The sequence below is a fragment of the Antedon bifida genome, chromosome 1 (genome assembly GCF_963402885.1).
Source record: "Antedon bifida chromosome 1, ecAntBifi1.1, whole genome shotgun sequence".
NCBI lineage: Eukaryota > Metazoa > Echinodermata > Crinoidea > Comatulida > Antedonidae > Antedon > Antedon bifida.
The window spans coordinates 6,718,895-6,746,742 of NC_136226.1; the positions used below are offsets into that span (position 1 = coordinate 6,718,895).

At 32.2% G+C, this 27,848-nt stretch overlaps 2 protein-coding genes and 4 long non-coding RNA genes across 8 annotated transcripts; all 6 read left to right on the forward strand.

Annotated features, from left to right (window-relative positions):
- Positions 1-73: 73 nt before the first annotated feature.
- LOC144853017 (ras-related protein Rab-8A-like) lies at positions 74-5,662 on the forward strand. Of its 2 annotated transcripts, none has more exons than XM_078711083.1 (11): positions 74-214; positions 676-736; positions 1,039-1,099; positions 1,179-1,256; positions 1,753-1,839; positions 2,454-2,519; positions 2,642-2,692; positions 2,997-4,342; positions 4,941-5,021; positions 5,337-5,411; positions 5,639-5,662. In XM_078711083.1, exons 1-8 carry the CDS (start codon positions 88-90, stop codon positions 3,057-3,059), a joined length of 594 nt encoding a protein of 197 aa, XP_078567209.1. In that variant the 5' UTR covers positions 74-87; the 3' UTR covers positions 3,060-4,342; positions 4,941-5,021; positions 5,337-5,411; positions 5,639-5,662. The 2 variants fall into 2 exon arrangements, with proteins under 2 accessions (XP_078567209.1, XP_078567202.1); XM_078711076.1 differs by having other exon boundaries at positions 2,997-4,333.
- Positions 5,663-7,571: 1,909 nt separating this feature from the next.
- Positions 7,572-9,573, forward strand: LOC144839912 (uncharacterized). The gene is made up of 6 exons (XR_013611802.1): positions 7,572-7,631; positions 7,888-7,970; positions 8,183-8,227; positions 8,461-8,523; positions 8,828-8,842; positions 8,978-9,573. It is a non-coding gene; the product is annotated as an uncharacterized LOC144839912 (long non-coding RNA).
- A 641-nt stretch (positions 9,574-10,214) lies between these two features.
- Positions 10,215-15,038, forward strand: LOC144839929 (uncharacterized). Its single transcript, XR_013611805.1, has 5 exons — positions 10,215-10,276; positions 12,907-12,987; positions 13,271-13,345; positions 14,268-14,279; positions 14,654-15,038. It is a non-coding gene; the product is annotated as an uncharacterized LOC144839929 (long non-coding RNA).
- A 334-nt stretch (positions 15,039-15,372) lies between these two features.
- On the forward strand, positions 15,373-17,431 carry LOC144839895 (uncharacterized). Of its 2 annotated transcripts, XR_013611798.1 has the most exons (6): positions 15,373-15,502; positions 15,760-15,842; positions 16,060-16,104; positions 16,318-16,380; positions 16,708-16,722; positions 16,858-17,431. It is a non-coding gene; the product is annotated as an uncharacterized LOC144839895 (long non-coding RNA). The 2 variants fall into 2 exon arrangements; XR_013611801.1 differs by lacking the exon at positions 16,708-16,722.
- An 806-nt stretch (positions 17,432-18,237) lies between these two features.
- On the forward strand, positions 18,238-26,111 carry LOC144839921 (uncharacterized). Its single transcript, XR_013611804.1, has 7 exons — positions 18,238-18,310; positions 18,927-19,002; positions 19,210-19,251; positions 23,555-23,596; positions 23,782-23,808; positions 24,099-24,504; positions 26,014-26,111. It is a non-coding gene; the product is annotated as an uncharacterized LOC144839921 (long non-coding RNA).
- LOC144848424 (putative HIT-like protein slr1234) lies at positions 24,409-26,710 on the forward strand. Its single transcript, XM_078705191.1, has 3 exons — positions 24,409-24,504; positions 26,014-26,118; positions 26,546-26,710. Exons 1-3 carry the CDS (start codon positions 24,409-24,411, stop codon positions 26,708-26,710), a joined length of 366 nt encoding a protein of 121 aa, XP_078561317.1.
- The last annotated feature ends 1,138 nt before the right edge of the window (positions 26,711-27,848 follow it).

The window sequence follows — 27,848 nt, forward strand, 5'->3', positions numbered from 1 at the left end:
TTTGCGCATGTGCATGGGCGATGAGATGGGTTTTTTTTCGCGTGTGTATTGTTTTTAGTTGATGATCTCTATCTCGCTCTGTATGAAATGGCCACCAAAAAGTACGATTTTCTTTTAAAGTTCGTTATAATAGGAGATAGTCGTGTTGGGAAGAGTTCATTACTGTTGAGATTTGTAGATGATACTTTCGACCCGTCGTTTATATGCACAATAGGTAAGAAAAACATGGTTAAAGTAGCTAGGCTTAGCTGAGTGAATCCTCTTCCCTGGGCAGACGATGCACGTTTCGTAATACTGTACAGTACAGTAATATAATTAGGTTGACTCAAATCCATGGCGCGCCATCAAGGACAAATCTTAATCGAATTATTTTATAGTTTATAAATGTTACAATCCATGTTCTAAACAATGTACTGTATTGCCGTTTACAATTGGTAGGAAAAGGATGCCTTTTTTTTTAAAGAAAAGTTTTCCAAATTAATGATAAAAGTAAGTACGAGTATTACGATTCTTATAGGTGTTTTTTATTTCTTGCATTACAATAATATTATATATTGGAATTTTAAGATAGAGGAAATGGAATTAGTTACAAATACGTACATTTTTTACAGATGAAATACACACGAAAAATGAATAATATATATATTTGAATTAAATAAATTTTGGTTTTTCTAGGAATTGATTTCAAGTTTAGGACAATAGAAATAGATGGAAAGAAAGTTAACTTACAGATTTGGTAAGTATGTCAAGTTGTATTCGAAACAAACTGCAACTGTATTTTCTTTGATGTAGATAAATATGTTTTTACTAACAAATTTTCACTATTTTTTTATATTTATTAATATTATCTCATGTAAGTTGCAGGTTTCCTGCTAAGTGGGATTTTGTTGAATGGAACAAATATGTTTTAAAGGTTGCTATTGCAATATGTATAAATGAGTATGAAATAAAGTTAAAATTTTGATCACAACACAAAAAGAGAAAATGTTACCTCTGAAGATGGGTCTTAACGCTAAATTAAGTTTTGTTTATATTTAGGGATATACCTAGTTCTGAACGAATAATGTGTCTTATGCCGTCATATTACAGAGGATCAAAGGTAAATATCACAGAGTATTTATTGTTTGTCTTATGTGTTGACATAATAATTCTTACTATAAACTGTGTTATTCTTTCAGGGTATTATAGTTGTATATGACATTACCAACGTCAAATCTTTTGAAAACTGTCGAGTATGGTTAGATAATGTTAAAGAGGTGTGTAAATGTAAATGTGTAATATTAATAATTTAAATTGTAAAGATATAATGTATCGAAACGATGTAGATCCTGGTTGAGGTGAGGGAATTGATTAGGTGTCAATGGTTCTTCTTCGCTTTTAGACGGCAAACGCCTAACATTTGATAAATCAGTAATCTTTCTTTGACATTGTTTTGCTTATCTCGATTGCAACGTTGCCTGTATCCCTCAACAATCATTGCCCGTACTCTGGAAAAATAATGTACATTACATTTTATATCACTGTGGTGTGATTCTGTGGCTGTATTCACCATTCACACTTAGGCTAAGGGAAACACCCTTAAATTTAAGAAAAATTTCCTATCTAAGGAAATACAATTTAAGGGAAATACTTGAATATTTATTGAGTTAAATGAAATACTTGATATTTAAGGGAAATATCTCACCTAAGTGTGATTGGTGAATGTGGCCACTGGATTCTTTTACGATTTGTTTTTTAATTTGTATTTCGTAGAACGCATCAGAAGATGTTGAGTTAATGCTCTTAGGAAACAAATGTGATGAGGAAGATAAACAAGTTTCTGAAGAAGATGGGCAACAGGTACTTAAAAACTTACTAAAATCATGGAGGAAAACAATTGTCGTATTCGAATGGAAACTTTCGTTGTCAACGTAAAGATTCGTTGAATACTTTTTATATTCGAATTGTAAATTTGTGCTCAACAGAACGTCATTTGAATAAAAAACGTTGACAACGCAAGCTTTTTCGTTAAGAACAATCTCAAAACTCAAAATACTCTGTTAAATAAGTACTCAACAGAAAAAACTGTACTCAATAGTAAAAGTCCCACTCGAATATGACAAATACAATGAATGATGATGGTCCCTAGTTTTTTAAGAACTGGTTCCTTGGTTATGGACCACTGTCTAATCAAAGTGAATAATAAAAAATGATTTGGATTTAACTTCTTTTTTAAAAGAAAAACATCAATATTTTATAATCACAATAATATACAGTTGAGTAATGATATAAAAAAGTGAATTGTAAAGCTCTGTCTACACATCAAGGTAGTGAAAAAAAACCGTGATGCTCAAATATGGTAGTGATATGACATCACCATGTCCATATGGGCACATCACGTTTTTTTGTCAGATAAAATGTGACAGTGTAGACAGAGCTTTAGAGTTTGAAAATATTTGTTTCTTCATTTTTAGTTGGCTGCAGAATATGGAATGAAGTTCATGGAAACAAGTGCAAAGGAAGCTATTAATGTAGAAAAGGTAAGCCAATATGAAAGTGATATCTAAGAGAAAATGATGAATAGTCTCTTAACATTCAGAATTGTTTTATATTCTAAATTCTTTATACAGTAATACTGTATATTCCTGTTATTTTCTTAAAGGCATTCATTACACTTGCAGAAGATGTATTTGCCAAAAAGAGCATGGAATTGGTAAGGATTTTACAAATAAAATTATCTTAAAATCAAATTAAGATTCAATTAGGCCTAAGTCATAATATTAAGAAAAAAAAACTGGTTTTTTTTTAATATACATTTTAAATTGAAGTTGTTTATGATCTATGTTTTTACATATTTATATGTATATTTATATCTGTATTTTATTGTTAACTGTTTTTGATGTTGCATTGTTTTATGTTTCAAACCTGTTAGTGGCGGTAATTATCGCTGTTGGTTTTCATTGAATAAAATAAAAATAAAATAAAATAAGATCTTCATTAAGACGTTTTTTTTACAGCAGGAGACATCACCAGAAAAGAACACAGAACGAACAAGAAAATCAGGCTGTTTCGTTCTTTGATTTCATATCAGTGGTTCATATTATATAATGGCTATATTACATGTGGATTTGTTCGTTGCAGATCTATAGAACAATCTCCCATGATAGATATACATGTCAGATTGACTTAAGCATGCATTAGAATATATAAATGCATTGCTTTTTTAAAACTAAATATCTGCTTTTAAATTATACATTCGGCGCCATTTATCTCTAAGTCACCGTTCATCTTTTACATTGATTGTCGATGACTACACCCAAAAGGTTATGCATGTCTACTACAGAATCCAATGAGCCAGTTTCAGAGCAAGTTTGACTAGTCTCAGCCGTCAAAATGTCATACTAGGCCTACTACTAACTGCCCCACTATTAATAACGTACCATTAAATAAAAAAATATTCGAGAAAGTTGTCAAGCTGGGTTTAAGTTAATTGTTTAATATGTTGTTTTGCACGTTAGTCTGAATGCTTAGTGGTTATGATGCTTGACTACCAATTCAAGGGTGCTGGGTTCAAGTCCTGTAATATGTCAGGATATATTATAATGACAACTTTCAGCTCTACTCCCAAAGACTTGTAATAAGACTTTGTTTATGTAGAGCATCTTGTGTATGTTTGTCTTGTGAACAGGATTGCCACCTTTAAGAAGGATAGTGAATGAATTCGCTTATGGTTATCCTTGGCAATTTGCCTAAATATATAATAAAACAATCAAAAATATAACAAAATCAACTTAAATCCTGCGACAGAAAAATAGGTGCTGGCGACAGTACAGTATATGAATTGATGATAATACACAAACTTAAAGTAAAGTTTTCATCCATCCAGTCTATAATTCCAAAGTATCGGGTCGGATCGAAAAAGTACAGTGTTTAAATGAATGTTTTCCGGATTTATTTGTAGTAGATTGTCTTATTTTGTTTATTTAGCTTTTTTTTAGATAGTGTTTTTTTCTAACGGATAAATGTAACTGTAGTTTATTTGTTATTTTGATACCATTCTAGATTCACTTTTGTGTCATGTTATGAAAAAGCCTCACACACGAACGTGATTCATTTCACACGTTGGCGACATAAAAAGCAAAACATTTTTCTTTTTTTGCATTTTTCATGTATTATTTATATAATATTCAGGGTTAAATATTATTTATAATTATTCATTTTGAACATAAACATATGTTTCATTATTATGTATTTCCATTTTATGAAACAAAAAACTTTGTGAAAGTGGCAGCGGTGCTTGTATAAACATTCTTGTCTAGCGATTAGTATCGAATACATCTTTTTTTGAAAGCAGGTACAGTATGTATCTTCATTTCTTTATATCAATGAAGAGTGCTTACTTTTTCTTGCAATTGTCGTAGCGTATTTTCCATTTTATAAAGATGGTAGGCTTATCATTCACTGCAAGTATAGGTCTACTTCTGCACTATTTTGTATGAAAACATTATTTTTGTATTATAGGCCTATTTTATCTTCTAAGTTTGATTGTAATCTTGTTTCGTTGTTTTATTTTAATGTTCCTGTTCGTAATCTTCGTAGTAAACCCTTTCTTCATGTTAAAATTTCTCGTGTCAATGTTTGTAAAAATGGTATTTTCTGTAGACTCTCGTCATTGTACAATTCATGTCTTTTAAAAAATAATTCTTTAGATATCTTTAACTGTAATTTCTCTCAATTTAAATGTATTATCAATGAAATTATTTAAATAATCTTTACATTTTTGTATATATTTATATTGGCTTATATTTTATAGTTTAGTTATTTTATTTTCAACCTGTTATTGGTGTTTTACACTGTTGGCTTGAAATAAAGAATATGTCAGAATATATGAATATGTATTTGGTATGGAATGTTTTCGGGATAGGTTTTGCTTCAAGAATCAATGTTAATTACTTTCTTAGTATTACAGATTTGAAAGATGAATCGACTTTTCATTGTATTTGCACTTTTCCTGTGTGGAGCAGTAGTTGTAATGTCGAAAGGTATTAGAAAACTTTATTATAACAACCACCCAAAGAGATTGTATTGTAATAAGAGTATTTTGTTCACATACTATATCAAAGTAGATTGACACAGAAAATTAAAAATCCCATTACCGTAGTACAAATAGCCTACTATTAGACTTATACCCTATAGCCTAAGCTTTTCAATACATTTTTCCGAAGCTCAGATGTTCCTTTTTGGGTGCTTTGTTTAGCTTCAATGCACCATACGTATTGTGTGTTCATTTATTCTTTCACTATATTTTCACTTGAACATTGATGGTTAAACAATTAAATGGTGTTTAATCATTTTAGACCCCTGTGGGAGTTGTGGAGATGACCAAATTTGTGAAGCATCCGATGACGGTAGCTTCACTTGTATAACACCAGGTAATTATTATAATACATAATATTTTTCTAGAATTCGACAACCACCGCTATAGGGCTAATTACCAACAATCATAGCGACACTATGTCCAACCTATACTCAATATTTCGACTAAACAAAATACACCGTGCAAAATTGAATTCGCACTATAGTGTGTTAGACTAGCTTCTTTGTGAATATTTAACTATTGGCAAGAAAAATATGTTTTTAATTTCTTTTTTCTTATTAGAAACTGACCCCCAAGTTTATCAAGGTAGGAATTCCTCATTCATCATGATTTAATTATTAAATTAATAAATCAGTTGCCGTTTGATATCGGTTCAAACACACTTTTATAATGAAGGAATATTTTAACGAGGTCAAATTTCTGGGTAAATTTTTGGGTAAAAAATAGAAATTAATTTAAATCACGCTATTTAACATATATAGTTTTAATAAATTGGATATAGTTTAATATATAGGTTTTGTAATTCACCTAAAAAGTGTGACCAGCCTTTGGTTGCCATACGAAACAAGCTTGAATAAATATGAATTCATCTTAGTTCATCTTGTATCGTTTTATTTTATTGAGGTAACTTTCGTGTATATCGAGCACTCTACCGAGTTGATCTGAATTTATTATATATATTTGCATTGTTGACACACTGAAAGTTTCATTTTCTTGAATTGAAACCATTGATGCATAAATTATAATTATATAAACAATGTCAAATAATAGTAAGTACTGTCTAATGTCTGATAACAGTTAAGTACCGTATTAAGACATTTTATGATACTAGAGATACAGTACCGAGAAAATTCGGATAATCTTCAGCAGCAACTCATCCTGAAAGTCAGTTTGGTACTTTTAAAAAATAAGGAAAATATTGTGTATTCTTTTTCTGTTATCAAAATTCATATAGGCCTATCAGTAATAGTACAGTTTTGTTTTCCTTTCAGAACCTGTTATACGTAAGTATTACACCTCACTTCAAATTAACATATACACCTTTTCACCGATAACGTCAATAACTATGATAATTACTGGCAACAGTGTGAGGTAACTTCAACATATGTATGTAAATTGTTATGTCATACACGATTTTACCGTAAATGATGATACGGTAACTTGTGACAAAATACTACTGACAATATAATTAGTGAAAATTAAAATGGCGTAAACTTGTTTCTAATACCTGCAAATCGCCAAGATAAAACAAATATTGACAGGCCCTATATTAATTAGTCTAATTCTAAATTACTTAGTGATATTTCGTTCGATATTAATTTTTATAAAGGATAACATTTTCCAGAATTAACTTTTTCATTATTTTTTTATTTCTTTGATAGCTCCTGCTAGCGGGTTCTTTCATACCAACTTGGATATGCCTATGTGGTAGTATAAATGAGCCTGAGAACATACATTCTTTTCAAAGTGTTGAATACGTGACCTCCTTAAATTGCCTTATTATCTATTTAGGACATTAAGTAGATAGAAACACGTTTAAAATAAAGAATACTGCAAATTAGTTTGTGTTGGTGTTTGTTAAGTTTGTCACTGAGTTTAAAAGCAAGGTATGTCAAATTAAAGACTTCTCGAGCACAGGACATCCATGATTTCGATTCAGAATGTTCTAAAGTCGTACATTTCGGAAATCTTTCTTAGTTTTTTGCAAACAGAAGAAGCTCAATTACCACCGGTGCAATCACAATAAATTAGAGAAGAGAAGATTATTTTCACTGAATGAATACCTGGGATTTACATTTAATCTGTAGCATTCATCCATATTTTGTATAGAAAAATTAACTTATTTCTCTATGTCTTTAATTATGGGGGTTTCACTAGTAAATCCTAAGATTGTAAATAGGCCTATATCCATTAAAAACTTGATGAATTGACTTTAATTTTGACCATTGTCGTCATACCATAAGGTGTCATCACAGTAAACGCAAAATGTGATGATTTATTAATTTTATTAAACATAACCATAATGGTTGTTATGTAATAATGATTTAGGTCTACTAAACGTGGCAGCGCGGTGGTTGTACAACTTAAATGTCGCGTTATAGTTATAATTAGCAAATAATTTAATTTGTTTAAAAGTTATTTATTCATTTTGAACATAAACATATGTTTCATAAATTGTTTATGTATAATAATTAAATTTATGCAACGAAAAATTGAGTGAACGTGCGAGTTTTACGTCTACGGTTCGAGTACCAGTATCGTTGTTTGAAAGCAGGTAATTTGAATTTTACTTTATTTTAGACCACTGAAAGGTGGTCCATTTTTCCTGATCTCAGAAATATCGTTAAGTAGTTCATATTTAATAAAAAATATTGTACTATTTATACATTTTAGTGCAAGTTTAATCGCATTAAAAAAATCTCTGGTGCATTGCTTTCCTTGACATATTTTGGCTAGACGTGATGTATATATATTTTTGGGTTTGTGAAATTTAGAAATATTTATTTATTTCTGTCTTCTTACTTCAACAGAAACTTTTCCAAGATGAATCGATTGTTGATTGTATTAACATCTCTTTTCATATATGGAGCAGTCAAAGTCGTAATGTCAAGAGGTATGAAAGCGTATTGGCCTAACCAAACGGTCTAACTCAGCTAAATCTATTGCATACATTTCAATATTAAAGTACCATTTTAGACTTTCTAGTATATTTTCTGAAGCTTCTGTGTTCTTTGGGATGGTTTCAGAAAATGGCATAGGCCTACAATGGCACCATATTTCACTTATTGCCATATTACCTTAAATAAGATGTTGTTTCTGTTTCAGATAAAACTTGTCTCGCGTCCAGTGACAGCCACATTTGTGCAGCAGGTAATAATTTTATTTCTAGAATAACATTTGATTGTAAGTTTTTTAAGCCTAAGTTATCGTAAATAAACTGTTTTTAATAGTTGATTTGAATTTAAAAAGGTCCCGTTATCAATAAATAAAACAGGTTTCTTAGTTTGTATTTGTTGTTTATTAACGTCATTGTCATATATAGACATTTTTGTTACAACCCATTGACAAGAAAATTAAAAAATACGTTTTTTCTTTCTCAATAGAAACTGGCCTTAACGGGTTTGCATATATCTGTACAGATGGTAATTCGTGTCAACATAACGAAGGTTAGAATTTCTTATTGGTCTCTAGGTTAGCAGTTAGAGGTTGGAAACACAAAAATAGCGGTTATGATCAATGCAAGTTTGTCCGCTTTTTCGAGCCACTAATAATTAAGCATTTCGTCGAAGAAATGTTCTTTGACAAAAGAGAAAATTCAGTTAAACGTAATTAGGGGCCTAAGCGAACTTGAATAAAACAGGAACCACCACTTTTAGTTAATTCGGGATTTTCTTTGATCAGCACAGCGCGTGGAAGACACTTGTATTCTTGTGTTATTTTTAATAGGCCTACATTCTATTCTTCTTTCAGAACGAGACTTCTTTCGTAAGTATCAAACCTCGATTAAAACTGTCACAACAAACAGAAATTATGCATGCAGTCACATTATTAATAATTTGTAAGTGAATATTTTTAGGAACTATAGGGCCTAAATTAAAATTATCGAAATTTCTTTCACAGCTCCCGGTGACTGTTCCTTTCCTAGTCTTCTAGATGCTCAATTTATTCTTGGAATAGAAAATAAATGAGACAACTGCACTCTTTTTATCTGAGATAACATAATATTTAAATATAATTATAGAAAAGTATACTGTATGGAGGCATTAGGCCTACAGCAAGCTTAAAGAGAAATTAAACTGCCGAATATGACGTGGCCTTATATAGTTTGTATCTGATCTTCAGATAACAATTCATTCATTCATAAAGGAATACTGGAAACTATATCATCATAGAAAACTGTGAGGTTTCAAACTTCGTGTGAAATTGACTCAAATATAGCCACTAAAGCTCTGTCTACACTATCAAACTTGATTTGACCAAAAAAAATGTGATGTATCCATATATGGACATGATGACGTCATATCACTACCACATTGGTGTATCACTACCGTATTTGGGCATATCACACTTTTTTCTCAACTAGTTTAATAGTGTAGGCAGAGCTTTAGCCTTTATTCTAAAGTTCCATTGGTCAATGTGACATTTAGTATAAGGCATTTTTTCCATTCGTGTTGTGTTGAACGTGATCAAAATTGAATAATTTACAATTATGTAACCTTAAAATAGACAATACTTATTTAAATGTATTGTAATTATAATCATTTAATTGTTGGCATTAAACTGTTGGTTCAAACAAATTAATTAATTAACCTTTAATGTCTTTGTTGCTTAATTAGCACTTCGTAAAATAATTGCAAAACATGACACATCATTGTCTCGTTAACCTTTTAGATGCTAATGTGACTTAATAAACCACACCATAACATTTGTTTAAGGTGTTCAAAAACATTATGCGTAGTTTATTCTTCATCAACTGAGAGAACCATATCGAAGCATATTTTTTAATAGCACCAGTGCAGTATTATATATAATGAAAAGGCCTACCATAACATTGGAAAGAATGGATTTACCTAAATTGAAGTAATTTAAATTAAATAAAAAGAAGTTATTAAATAAAGAAGAAATATACCATTAATAGAGGATTTTACAAGAAGTAAAACTTGTCACGTAAAACCCTTGGACAAAAAAAAAAAAAAAAAAAAACCTGACATAATATAATAAACGGCAAAGCATTGAATTTAAATTTGTTTAAATGATTCATTCACTTTGAATATATTAACATTGGTTATGATAATGTAATAATAATATACATTTTATAGTGCAACAAAAATGCATATAAAACGTAGCAGCGGTGCTTGCAACTTATTCAATTCCGCGTCTCGCGGTTGGTATCGACATACTGTTCTTTTTTGGAAGCAGGTATGTATTTTCCTTACTTTTACTCGGGAATTATACTAACTTTTCTGTCCTTATAATTAACTTAAACAATGGTTTCGATTGGACGCAATAAGGTGAAACGCCATTGACCAATCATAAGTGACATTTCGATGATCATCGTGTCTGGTTAGGCAGATGGATTATTCGAACTTACGTCCTTACATTGTCTCCAAGTGTGAACCAAGCATTACGGTGCTGGTACGTCCTTACGTTGTCTCCAAGTGTGAACCAAGCATTACGGTGCTTGTACGTCCTTACATTGTCTCCAAGTGTGAACCAAGCATTACGGTGCTGGTACGTCCTTACATTGTCTCCAAGTGTGAACCAAGCATTACGGTGCTTGTACGTCCTTACATTGTCTCCAAGTGTGAACCAAGCATTACGGTGCTGGTACGTCCTTACGTTGTCTCCAAGTGTGAACCAAGCATTACGGTGCTTGTACGTCCTTACGTTGTCTCCAAGTGTGAACCAAGCATTACGGTGCTTGTACGTCCTTACATTGTCTCCAAGTGTGAACCAAGCATTACGGTGCTGGTACGTCCTTACGTTGTCTCCAAGTGTGAACCAAGCATTACGGTGCTTGTACGTCCTTACATTGTCTCCAAGTGTGAACCAAGCATTACGGTGCTTGTACGTCCTATCGTTGTCTCCAAGTGTGAACCAAGCATTACGGTGCGCGTACGTCCTTACATTGTCTCCAAGTGTGGACCAAGCATTACGGTGCGCGTACGTCCTTACATTGTCTCCAAGTGTGAACCAAGCATTACGGTGCGCGTACGTCCTTACATTGTCTCCAAGTGTGAACCAAGCATTACGGTGCGCGTACGTCCTTGCGTTGTCTCCCAAGTGTGAATCAAGCATTACAGTGCGCGTACGTCATGGCGTTGCGTCCAGGTGGAAGCCAAGCTTATTAAGTCACGTAAAGTTATTTCCCAATTAGAAATGAGTGTAGGCTTAAATAAAACTGATGCGTCCAGTACTCGATTACCTCCCAACATGGACATGATATCAATCAATGAGCCTACTTATAGTTCTGTTATGCCTACTATAGAATCCAATGAGCAAGATTAAATGACATGATAGCAATCAATGAGCCTACTTATAGTTCTGTTATGCCTACTATAGAATCCAATGAGCAAGATTAAATGACATGATATCAATCAATGAGCCTACTTATAGTTCTGTTATGCCTACTATAGAATCCAATGAGCAAGATTAAATGACATGATATCAATCAATGAGCCTACTTATAGTTCTGTTATGCCTACTATAGAATCCAATGAGCAAGATTAAATGACATGATATCAATCAATGAGCCTACTTATAGTTCTGTTATGCCTACTATAGAATCCAATGAGCAAGATTAAATGACATGATATCAATCAATGAGCCTACTTATAGTTCTGTTATGCCTACTATAGAATCCAATGAGCAAGAATAAATGACATGATATCAATCAATGAGGCTACTTATAGTTCTGTTATGCCTACTATAGAATCCAATGAGCAAGATTAAATGACATGATATCAATCAATGAGCCTACTTATAGTTCTGTTATGCCTACTATAGAATCCAATGAGCAAGATTAAATGACATGATATCAATCAATGAGCCTACTTATAGTTCTGTTATGCCTACTATAGAATCCAATGAGCAAGAATAAATGACATGATATCAATCAATGAGGCTACTTATAGTTCTGTTATGCCTACTATAGAATCCAATGAGCAAGATTAAATGACATGATATCAATCAATGAGCCTACTTATAGTTCTGTTATGCCTACTATAGAATCCAATGAGCAAGATTAAATGACATGATATCAATCAATGAGCCTACTTATAGTTCTGTTATGCCTACTATAGAATCCAATGAGCAAGAATAAATGACATGATATCAATCAATGAGCCTACTTATAGTTCTGTTATGCCTACTATAGAATCCAATGAGCAAGATTAAATGTAATTGTAGTATATTTGTTATTTTGATAACATTCTAGAAACAAAAAACTTTCTGACAGTGTTTGATTAATTAATGGGGACATCCCTACAAGACGTGGAATCGTTGGAAAAAAACATAATTAGCCTAGATGATTTCCAGTTGCTGTTGAAATTTCGTATTGCTGTCTTTTAGCCTAGACCAGGCTAGGCCTAGAGTAGTAGGCCTATAGGCCTGTTAGTAATAGGCTAGGTCTAGCCGTTTTAGCCTTACTATCCCTACGATTGTTTTGACGTTTGTTGACATAATTAAGGTGCGTTTATAAAATCCATATAAATAATAAATATTTAATATAATTATTAAAAACCAAATGTTACTGTTTTAATCAATGTGTGTGAATCAAATGTAGGCCTTGGTTAGGCCTACATTTTATTCAAATGACAGGAATCTATTTAGATACATAATAACAAATAATGAATGTTTTATATTCGTGTAATGATACAAATAATGGCTTTTGGTGAATGATGAAAGGTTAAATATCAACTCTTTTATCATTCACCTCATGCCATTATTTGTACCATTACACTCATAAACATTCATTATGTGTATATTAGAGAATAGAATGTTTTCGGGATAGGTTTTGCTTCAAGAATCAATGTTAATTACTTTCTTAGTATTACAGATTTGAAAGATGAATCGACTTTTCATTGTATTTGCACTTTTCCTGTGTGGAGCAGCAGTCGTAATGTCGGAAGGTATTAGAAAACTTTAAAATAAGAGTATTTTGTTCACATACTACGGTATATCAAAGTAGATTGACACAGACAATTAAAAATCCCAATACCGTACAAATAGCCTACTATTAGATTTATACCCTATAGTCTAGGCTTTTCAATACTTTTCCGAAACTCAGATATTTCTTTTGGGTGCTTTGTTTAGCTTCAATGCACCATACGTATTGTGTGTTCATTTATTCTTTCACTATATCTTCACTTGAAATTGGTTAAACAATTTTTAAATGGTGTTTAATCATTTTAGACCCCTGTGGGAGTTGTGGAGATGACCAAATTTGTGAAGCATCCGATGACGGTAGCTTCACTTGTATAACACCAGGTAATTATTATGATACATAATAGTTTTCTAGAATTCGACAACCACCGCTATAGGGCTAATTACCAACAATCATAGCGACACTATGTCCAACCTATACTCAATATTTCGACTAAACAAAATACACCGTGCAAAATTGAATTCGCACTATAGTGTATTAGACTAGCTTCTTTGTGAATATTTAACTATTGGCAAGAAAAATATGTTTTTAATTTCTTTTTTCTTATTAGAAACTGACCCCCAAGTTAAGAATTCCTCATTCATCATGATTTAATCATTAAATTAATAAATCAATTGGCGTTCGATATCGGTTCAAACACACTTTTGTAATGAAAGAGTATTTTAACGAAGTCAAATTTCTGCTGTTCTTGGGTAAAAAAATAGAAATTAAATTAAATCACGCTATTTAACATATATAGTTTTAATAAATTGGATATAGTTTAATATATATGTTTTGTAATTCACCTAAAAAGTGTGACCAGCTTTTGGTTGCCATACGAAACAAGCTTGTAGTGAATAAATATGAATTCATCTTAGTTCATCTTGTATCGTTTTATTTTATTGAGCTCTACCTTCGTGTATATCGAGCACTCTACCCAGTTGATCTGAATTTATTATATATATTTGCATTGTTGACACACTGAAAGTTGAATTGAAACCATTGATGCATAAGTTATAATTACATAAACAATCTCAAATAATAGTAAGTACCGTCTGATGTCTGATAACAGTGAAGTACCGTATTAAGACATTTTATGATACTAGAGATACAGTACCGAGAAAAATCGGGTAATCTTCAGCAGCAACTCATCCTGAAAGTCAGTTCGGTACTTTTAAAAAATAAGGAAAATATTGTGTATTCTTTTTCTGTTATCAAAATTCATATAGGCCTATAAGTAATAGTACAGTTTTGTTTTCCTTTCAGAACCTGTTATATGTAAGTATTACACCTCACTTTAAATTAACATACACACCTTTCACCGATAACGTCAATAACTATGATAATTACTGGCAACAGTGTGAGGTAACTTCAACATATGTATGTAAATTTTTATGTCATACACGATTTTACTAAATGATGATACGGTAACTTGTGACAAAATACTACTGACAATATAATTAGTGAAAATTAAAATGGCGTAAACTTGTTTCTAATACCTGCAAATCGCCAAGATAAAACAAATATTGACAGGCCCTATATTAATTAGTCTAATTCTAAATTACTTAGTGATATTTCGTTCGATATTAATTTTTATAAAGGATAACATTTTCCAGAATTAACTTTTTCATTATTTTTTATTTCTTTGATAGCTTCTCTTAGCGGGTTCTTTCATACCAACTTGGATATGCCTATGTGGCAGTATAAATGAGAACATACATTCTTTTCAAAGTGTTGAATACGTGATCTCCTTAAATTGCCTTATTATCTATTTAGGACATTAAGTAGATAGAAACACGTTTAAAATAAAGAATACTGCAAATTAGTTTGTGTTGGTGTTTGCTAAGTTTTTAAACGTAAGGTATGTCAAATTAAAGACTTCTCGAGCACAGGACATCCATGATTTCGATTCAGAATGTTCTAAAGTCGTACATTTCGGAAATCTTTCTTAGTTTTTTGCAAACCGTAAGAAGCTCAATTACCACCGGTGCAATCACAATAAATTAGAGAATAGAAGATTATTTTCACTGAATGAATACCTGGGATTTACATTTAATCTGTAGCATTCATCCATATTTTGTATAGAAAAATTAACTTATTTTATGGAGGTTTCACTAGTAAATCATAAGATTGTAAATATATCCATTAAAAACTTGATGAATTGACTTTAATTTTGACCATTGTCGTCACACAAAAAGGTGTCATCACAGTAAACGCAAAATGTGATGATTTATTAATTTTATTAAACATAACCATAATGGTTAATAATTGGAAAACAAACGTGGCAGCGCGGTGGTTGTACAACTTAAATGTCGCGTTATAGTTATAATTAGCAAATAATTTAAATATTTTTAAAAAAACAAAAAAATTATTTATTCATTTTGAACATAAACATATGTTTCATAAGTTGTTTATGTATAATTAAATTTATGCAACGAAAAATGTGAACGTGCGAGTTTTACGTCTACGGTTCGAGTACCAGTATCGTTGTTTGAAAGCAGGTAATTTGAATTTTACTTTATTTTAGGCCACTGAAAGGTAATCCATTTTTCCTGATCTCAGAAATATCGTTAAGTAGTTCATATTTAAAAAAAATATTGTACTATTTATACATTTTAATGCAAGTTTAATCGCATTAAAACAAAATCTCTGGTGCATTACTTTCCTAGACATATTTTGGCTAGACGTGATGTATATATATTTTTGGGTTTGTGAAATTTAGAAATGTTCATTTATTTCTGTCTTCTTACTTCAACAGACACTTTTCCAAGATGAATCGATTGTTGGTTGTATTGACATTCCTTTTCCTATATGGAGCAGTCAAAGTCGTAATGTCAAGAGGTATGAAAGCGTATTGGCCTAACCAAACGGTCTAAAAACACTCAGCTAAATCTATTGCATAAATGTCAACATTAAAGTACCATTTTAGACTTTTTAGTATATTTTCTGAAGCTTTTCTGTTCTTTGGGGTGGTTTCAGAAAATGGCATAGGCCTACAGTGGCACCATATTTCACTTATTGCCATATTACCTTAAATAAGATGTTGTTTCTGTTTCAGATGACACTTGTCTCGCGTCCAGTGACAGCCACACTTGTGCAGCAGGTAATGATTTTATTTCTAGAATAACATTTGATTAAGATTGAAATGATAAGCCTTAGTTATCGTAAATAAACTTTTTTAATAGTTGATTTCTTTTTTAAGAAGTCCCGTTATCAATAAATAACACAGGTCTTTTTTTATTTGTTGTTTATTAACGTCATTGCCATAGGCCTATAGACATTTTTGTTGAAAAATATGTTCTTTCTTTCTCAATAGAAACTGGCCTTAACGGGTTTGCATATATCTGTACAGATGATAATTCGTGTCCGCACTACGAAGGTAAGAATTTCTTATTGGTCTCTAGGTTAGCAGTTTCTTGAAAAATTGGGAAAATTTGAGGTGGGAAACACAAAAATAGAGTTTATGATCAATGTAAGTTTGTTCGCTTTTTCGAGCCACTAATAATGAAGCATTTCGTCGAAGAAATGTTCTTTGAAAAAAGAGAAAATTCAGTTAAACGTAATTGGCGAACTTAAATAAAACAGGAACCACCACTTTTACAGTAGTTAATTCGGAATTTTCGTTGATTATCACAGCGCGTGGAACCACCCTGTCTTTGTATTCTTGAGTTATTCTTAATATGCCTACATTATATTCTTCTTTCAGAACGAGACTTCTTTCGTAAGTATCAAACCTCGATTAAAACTGTCACAACAAACAGAAATTATGCATGCAGTCACATAATTAATAATTTATAAGTGAACATTTTTAGGAACTATAGGGCCTAATTTAAAATTATCGAAATTTCTTTCACAGCTCCCGGTGACCGTTTCTTTCCTAGTCTTCTAGATGCTCAATTTATTCTTGGAAAGGAAAATAAATGAGAACATTGCACTCTTTGTATCTGAGATAACATTATATTAAAATATAAATATAGAAAAGTATACTGTATGGAGACTTAAAGAGAAATTAAACTGTCGAATATGACGTGGCCTTATATAGTTTGTATTATGATAGATAACAATTCATTCATTCATAAAGGAATACTGAAAACTCTATTATCATAGAAAACTGTGAGGTTTCAAACTTCGTGTGACATTGGCTCAAATAGCCATTAAAGCTCTGTCTACACTATCAAACTTGATGTGACAAAAAGAATGTACCCATATATGGACATGATGATGTCATATCACTACTATATTTGGGTATCACTACCATATTTGGGCATATCACACTTTTTTTGTCAACTAGTTTGATAGTGTAGACAGCGTTTTAGCCTTTATTCTAATGTTCCATTAGTGGTCACTGTAACATTTTCTAATGCATTTTTGTTTCCATTCGTGTTGTGTTGAACGTGATCAAAATTGAATAATTTATAATTTTTAACCTTTAGATAGACAATACTTATTTAAATGTATTGTAATTATAATCATAAATAATATAATAATATAAGTATTGACATTAAACTGTTGGTTCAAAGTAATTAATTAACCTTTAAATGTCTTTGTTTCCTAATTAGCACTTCGTAAAATAATTGCAAAACATGACACATCTCTTTTAGATGCTAATGTGACTTAATAAACCACACCATAACATTTGTTTAAGGTGTTCAAAAACTATCGGTCCGTATTCCTACGCTGGAAGAATTTATTTTCAAACTGTTTGTATAAATTAATTATGCACGTTACACTATCGAAATTCTTTCAGGTGCTTTTTGAAACAGAAACAAACTAGTAAAGCTGCGTAGTTTATTCTTCACCAACTGAGAACCATATCGAAGCATATTTTTTAATAGCACCAGTGCAGTATTATATATAATGAATAGGCCTACCATAACATTGGAAAGAATGGATTTTAAATTGAAATTTCATATGCAGTATGCCGTGACTCATTCATTCATAAACATTTATTTCTATTAATGGTGCATAGAAAATAACAATAACAAATTATTAAATAAAGAAGAAATATATACCATCAATAGAGGATTTTACAAGAAGTAAAACTTGTCACGTAAAACCCTTGGACAAAAAAAACAACAACAAAAACAACAAAAAAACGTGACAACATATAATAAACGGCAAAGCATTGAATTTAAATTTGTTTAAATGATTCATTCGCTTTGAATATATTAACATTGGTTTTGATAATGTTATAATAATATGCATTTTATAGTGCAACAAAAATGCATATAAACCGTAGCAGCGGTGCTTGCAACTTATTCAATTCGCGTCTCAGTTGGTATCGACATACTGTTCTTTTTTGGAAGCAGGTATGTATTTTCCTTTCTTTTACTCGGAAATTATACTAACTTTCTTTGTTCTTAACTTAAACCATGGTCTCCATTGGACGCAACAATGTGAAACGCCATTGACCAATCATGAGTGACATTTCGATGATCATCGTGTCTGTCTGGTTAAGCTTGGTTCCCATTAGGATGCAACGCAAGGACGTAGGCGCAACGTAAGTGAGTTGACCAATCACAAGCGATGAATTATTCGAACTGTCGCTTGTCATTGGTCAACACGCTTGCGTTGCGTTTACGTCCTTACGTTGCGTCCTAGTGGGAACCAAGCTTTAGGCAGATGGATTATTCGAACTTACGTCCTTACGTTGTCTCCAAATGTGAACCAAGCATTACAGTGTGCGTACGTCCTTGCGTTGCGTCCGAGTGGAAACCCGAGCTTATTAAGTCACGTAAAGACGACGCGTAAAACGCAAGTAATTTTCCCAATTAGAAATTAGAGTAGGCCTAACTAAAACTGATGCGTCCAGTATTCGATTACCTCCCAACATGGACAAACGATTTTGCCATGCTCTTCCACAAACAACATTTTGACTGTATCATCTGCATTAAGATAATTGGTATTTATTATTTCAATCAGCAGAAATTTTCAAAGATGAATCGACTTTTCATTATATTGACAATTCTTGTCCTGTGTGGGGGAGTTGTATGGTGTCAAGGTAAGCATGAACGTCATAAAACGTGCAACATTGCGACTCACAGTCACAGCTCTTTACTTTATTAAATGTATGCTTCCATAATTGTGCTCGCAAGCAAAACAAATTAAAATCCATATTATGTTACAGTACATCATTATGAAATTTTGATTTCACCATACCACTTTCTTACCAAAGATATTGAACTTTCACTAATTGTCTGCCTCTTAGATCCTCCTTGTGAGCCTGGTGATGCCGCCTGCGATAATACAGGTAAAAATTCCTTTTGTTTATAATATTGAGCGAAATCTGTCGATAATTATGAAATTTAAATTCTCAAAGCCAACATTATGATTTCACCAAAGATGTTGAACTTTCACTAATTGTTTGCTTTCAATTGTAGATCCTCGTTGTGAGCTTGGTGATGCCGCCTGCGATAATACAAGTACAAATTCCTTTTGTTTATAATATAAATAATAATAATAATAAATCTGTCGAAGCCTACAATCTGAAAAATGACATTTACATTTAACAATTTTATGTTCTGTATTTATTAAATGTAGGCCTATTTACATACTGCTTCAATAAAAACAAAATATAGTAAATATTAGAGTTCTTACGTCAAAATCAGTATTCAGTCCAAATGAGAGATGCTTATTGTCATTTAATGCCAACAAATTTAACAGTATAGGCCTAATATAGATTATCGTCCAACTAACGTCGATCATAAGATATTATAATAATATAATAGTACTATCAGTAATAGTACAGTTATGTTTTCCTTTCAGGACATGTTATGCGTAAGTATTACACCTCACTTCAAATTAACATACACACTTTTTCATCGATAATGTCAATAACTATGATAATTACTGGCAACAGTGTGAGGTAACTTCAACATACGTATGTACATTTTTATGTCATACAAGATTTTACTAAATGATGATACGGTAATTTGTGACAAAATAAGTAGCCTAGTACTGAGGAGGACTTTTTCATTTATTTTTTTATTTCTTTGATAGATCCTGAATTTCTTGGGCTTGGGCCTATGCCTCACCCTCTGTGGTAGTATAAATGAGAACATACATTCTTTTCAAAGTCTTGGATACGTGGCCTCCTTAAATTGCCTTATTATCTATGACATTTAAATAGATAGAAACACATTTAAAATAAAGAATACTGCAAATCAATTTGTGTTGGTGTTTGTTAAGTTTGTCACTGGGTTTAAAAAGCACGGTATGTCAAATTAATGACTTCTCGAGCACAGGACATCCATTATTTCGATTCAGAATGTTTTAAAGTCGTACATTTCGAAAATCTTTCTTAGTTTTTTGCAAACAGAAGAAGCTCAATTACCACCGGTGCAATCACAATAAATTAGAGAAAAGAAGATTATTTTCACTGAATGAATACCTGATATTACATTTAATCTGTAGCATTCATCCATATTTTGTATAGAAAAATTAACTTATTTCTCTATGTCTTTAATTATGGAGGTTTCACTATATAATTTCAGTTGCAATTTTACAAAATAACAAACTAGTAAATCCTAAGATTGTAATATTTCCATCAAAAACTTGATGAATTGACTTTAATTTTGACCATTGTCGTCACACCAAAAGGTGTCATCACAGTAAACGCAAAATTTGATGCTTTATTAATTTTATTAAACATAACCATAATGGTTAATAATTGGAAAACAAACGTGGCAGCGCGGTGGTTGTACAACTTAAATGTCGCGTTATAGTTATAATTAGCAAATAATTTAATTTGTTTAAAAATTATTTATTCATTTTGAACATAAACATATGTTTCATAAATTGTTTATGTATAATTAAATTTATGCAACGAAAAATTGTGTGAACGTGCGAGTTACGTCCAGAAATGGAGGTAGGAAACACAAAAATAGCGGTTATGGTCAATGTAAGTTTGTCCGCTTTTTTGAGCCACATAATATTAAACCTCGATTAAAACTGTCACAACAAACAGAAATTATGCATGCAGTCACATTATTAATAATTTATAAGCGAACATTTAGGAAAATTATCGAAATTTCTTTCACAGCTCCCGGTGACCGTTTCTTTCCTAGTCTTCTAGATGCTCAATTTATTCTTGGAAAGGAAAATAAATGAGAACATTGCACTCTTTGTATCTGACATAACATAATATTTAAATATAAAGATAGAAAAGTATACTGTATGGAGACTTAGGCCTACAACAAGCTTATAGAGAAATTAAACTGTCGAATATGACGTGGCCTTATATAGTTTGTATGATGATCTTTAGATAACAATTCATTCATTCATAAAGGAATACTAAAAACTCTATCATCTGGAAAACTGTGAGGTTTCAAACTTCATGTGGAATTGGCTCAAATAGCCATTAAAGCTCTGTCTACTATCAAACTTGATGTGTTAACAATGATGTACCCATATTTGGACATGATGATGTTATATCACTACCATGTTTGGGTATCACTACCATATTTGGGCATATCACATTTTTTTTTCAACTAGTTTGATAGTGTCGACAGAGCTTTAGCCTTTATTCTAAAGTTTCACTGTAACATTTTCTAATGCATTTTTATTTCCATTCGTGTTGTGTTGAACGTGATCAAAATTGAATAATTTACAATATGTAACCTTTAGATAGACAATACTTATTTAAATGTATTGTAATTATAATCATATAATTGTTGGCATTAAACTGTTGGTTCAAACAAATTAATTAATTAACCTTTAAATGTCTTTGTTGCTTAATTAGCACTTCGTAAAATAATTGCAAAACATGACACATCATTGTCTCGTTAACCTTTTAGATGCTAATGTGACTTGATAAACCACACCATAACATTTGTTTAAAGATGTATTGTCCCCCAAAAACATGAAAAATAAAGATTAATTAAATCAGACTTTGAATAGGTTATTTTGTAGTTTTAATAAAGTGAATCACTTCTGTAGAAAAAAATAATGTTTTCACTTATAATAACAAGATAAAGACCCAAAAAGCTTAAAGAGAAATTAAAGCTGCGTAGTTTATTCTTCACCAACTGAGAACCATATCGAAGCATATTTTGTAATAGCACCAGTGCAGTATTATATAAAAATGAATAGGCCTACCATAACATTGGAAAGAATGGATTACCTAAATTGAAGTTTCATATGCAGTATGCCGTGACTCATTCATTTATAAACATTTATTTCTATTAATGGTGCATAAAAAATAACAATAACAAATTAAATAAAGAAATATACCATTAATTGTAGAACTTGTCACGTAAAACCCTTGGACAAAAAAAAAAAAAAAAAAAAACCTGACATAATATAATAAACGGCAAAGCATTGAATTTAAATTTGTTTAAATGATTTAGTCACTTTGAATATATTAACATTGGTTATGATAATGTAATATTAATTTACATTTTATAGTGCAACAAAATTGCATATAAAACGTAGCAGCGGTGCTTGCAACTTATTCAAGTCGCGTCTCGGTTGGTATCGACATACTGTTCTTTTTTGGAAGCAGGTATGTATTTTCCTTTCTTTTACTCGGGAATTATAGGCCTACTAACTTTCTCTGTTCTTAACTTAAACCATGGTCTCCACTGGACGCAAAGCAAGGTGAAACGCCATTGACCAATCATGAGTGACATTTCGATGATCATCGTGTCTGTCTGGTTAAGCTTGGTTCCCATTAGGATGCAACGCAAGGACGTAGACGCAACTTAAGTGAGTTAACCAATCACAAGCGATGAATTATTCTGTCGCTTGTCATTGGCTTGCGTTGCGTTTACGTCCTTACGTTGCGTCCTAGTGGGAACCAAGCTTTAAGCGTGGTTCCCACTAGCGACGCAACGCAAGGACGTAACGCAACGAAAGTGAATTGATCAATCACAAGCGATGGCTTATTCGCTTGTGATTGCTAACTGTCTATAACTTCGCTTGTCATTGGTTAAAACGCTTGCGTTGCGTTTACGTCCTTACGCTGTCTCCAAATGTGAACCAAGCATTACAGTGCGCATACGTCATCGCGTTGCGTCCGAGTGGAAACCCTAGCTTATTAAGTCACGTAAAGACGACGCGTAAAACGCAAGTAATTTTCCCAATTAGAAATTAGAGTAGGCCTAACTAAAACAGATGCGTCCAGTATTCGATTACCTCCCAACATGGACAAACGATTTTGCCATGCTCTTCCACAAACAACATTTTGACTACATCATCTGCATTTAAGATAATTGGTATTTATTATTTCAATCAGCAGAAATTTTCAAAGATGAATCGACTTTTCATTATATTGACAATTCTTGTTCTGTGTGGGGGAGTCGTATGGTGTCAAGGTAAGCATGAACGTCACAAAACGTGCAACATTGCGACTCACAGTCACAGCTCTTTACTTTATTAAATGTATGCTTCCATAATTGTGCTCAAAGCAAAACAAATTAAATTCCATATTATATTACAGTACATAATTATGAAATTTAAATTTCAAAATAAATTGTTGTTGCACTATAAAGATTTCACCATACCACATTCTTACCAAAGATGTTGAACTTTAACACTAATTGTCTGCTTTGTAGATCCTCGTTGTGAGCCTGGTGATGCCGCCTGCTATAATACAGGTAAAAATTCCTTTTGTTTACAATATTGAGCGAAATCTGTCGGAGCCTACAGTCTGTATTGTATTGGGAAGGGTTTTAACAAACTATAGTTGCTATAGGTCAAATTGTCTGAATGCTTGTAGGCCTACTCTAGCCTTGCTAAACCCAATTGTATTGTAATCAGCATTTCTGATTTTTTTTTTCAGAATTAATAAGACAAACACAAACAAGCAGTAAGTCAACATGACATTTACATTTAACAATTTTATGTTTTGTATTTATTAAATGTAGGCCTATTTACATACTGCTTCAATAAAAACAAACTATAGTAAATTTTAGAGTTCTCACGTCAAATCAGTATTCAGTCCAAATGAGAGATGCTTATTGTCATTTAATGCCAACAAACTTAACAGTATTATAGTCCTATAGCTTATCGTCCAACTAACGTCGAAAGATATTTTCTTAAGAATGCACCTCGGAATGGGACTTCGGAAACTGACCATCATATTTATTTTATTTGCAGAAATCGCCAAAAATGCTATGTTTTTAAGCAGTGGAGATGCTAAAGGAAGAAATTAAATTTAAAAAAAGGCATTAACAAATAAAAGTGCGAGTTACAAATTGTTTTTTTATTTATTCAGAAGACTGAAGAACTTGGCCTAATGTTGTTTTAAAGCAAAGATCTTGATTAAAGCAAAGATCTTATATACTAGTATATAAGATCTTAGATTAAAGATAAGATCTTTGATTAAAGCATGTTTTTAAGGGAGGGCGCTGTACTCTTTTTTTCTACCATCGAACAAACCGCCGCCGCCGCGCGACGACACACAAACATGGCATCCGCTACTGAGCCTGAGGGTGGAAACACTATATTTGGAAAGATTATTCGTAAGGAAATTCCTTCTGATATTATCTATGAAGATGACCAGGTACTGTATGCTAGATGAATGTAAACAAAACTCGTTCAATCAGGCCTAGGCTAGGTTAGCTAGCTACACACACACACACCGACTCATTCTAGGCAGGCCTACTACTAGGCTACACAGTACTAGTCTAGGCCTAGGCCTATTATAAGGTCAGCACCCTAGGAAGAGGTAGCTAGGCTAGGCTACATTAGCGATAGCCTCTCTAGCCCCCTCTAGTCTAGCCGGTCCCCTCTAGCCTAGGCTCTAGCTAGGTCGGCTTCTAGGGTAGCCGTCCTAGCCTACCATTGGTTGTACCAAACTGTGAGTAGGCCTAGCCCTAGGTCAAGTCTGATATCTTAGATAGCCTAGTAAGTAGGGCGCCGCTAGTACTACTAGTGTAGCCTGCCTACAGTAGAGTAGTAGACCTAGGCCTAGTAGTAAAACGTCTACTTTAGCAAATCCTAATAGGTAACGGGACGATTCGGCCCTGGGACGATTCGGACCTGAGACGATTCGGCTTTTTTGATATGCATTTATAAGCATAAAATAAGCTTTTTCCCAAAACGTTATTTTCAGAGAGACTATGGGGTGTAGTACTACTAGGGATAAAGATGTAATAAAGCAAACATTTTGAAAACATTGTCGAAAATGATCATTTTTTATATATTAGTCACGCGAACGATGTAAACAAGTTACGCCCTCTGTTGGCCGCTTGGCGAATGCACGAAATAAACAAGGTTTTCGAAGTAATAAATTGAATATAAAATTACGTTTTTTTAGTCATTTATTATATATATTATATCAGTTATCAATATCAATAATTACGGATTGTTTAAAAACTGGATAAATACCAACAAAAATGAATATGAATTTGGTCTAAAGTGAGACTTTCGGCCCAAAAGTGGGCCGAATCGTCCCACCAAAAGTGGGCCGAATCGTCCCACCAAAAGTGGGCCGAATCGTCCCACCAAAAGTGGGCCGAATAGTCTCGGGCCGAATCGTCTCAGGGCCGAATCGTCCCTGAATCCTAAAATAAAATTGTATTTAGATTCCCTGTTGCAGTCATACTAATCTATCTAGGCCCAGTATCACCTGGTAGGGTTTTATGATATCAAATTATGTCAATATTTAAAAACTGTGTATAAAACGTACAATGACATATCACAATAACAAAGCAAAGAATAGTATGACCCTACCGGTTGATTTCAAGATGTTGGTGTCCCTACCTAGGGTTACTATATTATTATTGTTTTGACCACTCGTTAAACTGGGCCTAGAGTAGTAGATGTGAAGATTGAATTGGCCTCTACCAACACGACAATTTTAAATAGTCATGTTTTCAACCATGTTGTGTATAAAGACAGCCTTATTGTGTCGTGTGAGGGTGGGGAAGTAGAGGGTGGGGCGGTAGAAGGAAGAGAGAAGAGAACATGTATGTATGGATCCTGACAGAAAGGCAGGGTGAGGGAGTGAGGTTTTGCAACTGTACAGTTACATTTAATAAAAGCGTAATAATATTTGTTTTTGTTTTAGTGCCTTGCGTTTAAAGACATCAATCCACAAGCACCTGTTCACTTTCTAGTCATTCCCAAAAAACCAATTCCTGGGCTATCCAAGGCGACAGAGGAAGATATACCGGTAAATGACTATTGATTGTAACATACCATCTTCTTTGATGTTAATCGTGCCATTTGACTTATAGTAATTGTACTGTAAATCATAGCATTATATTTTCTCTTGATCTCGTACAGTATTTTATAATCAAACAAGGCCATATACATGGCTGCAGTCGCGTGCTCAAGTTAGTGTTTACCAACCGACCGACATAGTGAGCTGTTGAGTCGCGCTGCAGGCGACTAAAAAATATTTAATACTGTACAATTAAAATACTATTTATAATGTTTTAATATATTATATTATTTATTTATATTTGAATTTGTTTATTTTTTTAATTACCACCAGTATAAGCACTCTTCATCCTTTTTTTGTGTTTATATAAATATAGTTTTCAATTTAACAAATATACTTTTTACCAAAATACTTTTTTTAACTGTTATTTTTAAAGCTTCTGGGGCATTTAATGTATATCGCTCAAAAGGTTGCAAAGGAACAGAATTTAGACAATGGATTCCGTGTTGTGGTGAATGATGGAAGCGATGGCTGTCAAACAGTGTTTCACATACATTTACATGTCCTTGGAAAGCGACAACTTAGCTGGCCTCCTGGGTAAAAATCCATCTGAATTCACAGCAGTTTGCCTGTATTATCAATTTTTTTTGTGGATAATAAAATTCTTTCTTATCCATTTTCTTTGACAAATTGAACAGAAAATCGTCATTGTAAGATCTAACAGACATAAAGAACTTTATAGAGTAGCTTCAATTTCTATTGTTTGTTGAAAATACATTATGAAATACATTATAAATCTTCGCAAAAACATTGATGCTAACCTCCATTTATTTCATGTAAGCAGTAAAGCAAAACAAGGTTTGTGAAATATAGTAATCTTTTTTTTCAAAAAGTTGTGCTACATACAGAACTTTTTTTTAATGTTATAAGATAGGAAATTGACACCTTTCATTTATGTTATTTAATGAAAGCATTTTTCAATCCTATAACAAATGAAAAAGTCCTATAGCACCAAATTAAAAAAAAAAAATGTAAATAGGTTTTTGTGGTTATTATCAATGTTTGCCAAGTTTTATATTTTATAGCAAACAATACTGTATACCCGTAGCTACCCTTTTAAATTAGTTTAATTTGAACGTGAAAATCATGCATTACATTTTATTGCCTACACTGACAGATGTTTGCATTTAATGCTTCATTTAAAGGAGGACTACATTTAATGTAGTCCTCCTTTAAATGAAGCATTAAATGCAAACATCTGTCAGTATAGTATTTATTTTTAAAAGTATTTAATGTTCACATTTTGTAGAATTTTATACTTCAATCAAAGTACTTGTACAACGTTTATTTTTCCTGTAAATTCATATGTTATAAGTACATACAACCATTGTATTAGATAAAACGGACACAATCCAAAAAGAGCAAAGCTTGTGAAAGGCAGCCCATAGGCTGAAGCATAAAACTAAACTTGTAGCATAGAACTTTAATTGATCATGATCAATAATCAAAGTTAAGGTCTTATTGTTTAAGCTTGATAAACATAATAAATATATTATTTTAACTAGAATCTGAATATTACCCTATGAGATTCAATCATTTTTCCAAGATGTTGTAATAGTTAACATTCGTTATATTGCGAAATAAATCTGAAATAATAAAAACTATAATTGTTTTCAGAGTGTTTGTAAACTTAAGCTTGGTCCCCACTTGCACGTTGTACGCAACTACGTAAGCACAGC

Coding starts and splice junctions, on each gene's coding strand:
- LOC144853017 (XM_078711083.1), top strand. CDS start 88: ATGGCCACCAAAAAGTACGATTTTCTTTTAAAGTTCGTTATAATAGGA. Junction 215..675: donor GTCGTTTATATGCACAATAG/GTAAGAAAAACA, acceptor TGGTTTTTCTAG/GAATTGATTTCAAGTTTAGG. Junction 737..1,038: donor AAAGTTAACTTACAGATTTG/GTAAGTATGTCA, acceptor GTTTATATTTAG/GGATATACCTAGTTCTGAAC.
- LOC144848424 (XM_078705191.1), top strand. CDS start 24,409: ATGGCATCCGCTACTGAGCCTGAGGGTGGAAACACTATATTTGGAAAG. Junction 24,505..26,013: donor TTATCTATGAAGATGACCAG/GTACTGTATGCT, acceptor TTTTTGTTTTAG/TGCCTTGCGTTTAAAGACAT. Junction 26,119..26,545: donor CGACAGAGGAAGATATACCG/GTAAATGACTAT, acceptor TTATTTTTAAAG/CTTCTGGGGCATTTAATGTA.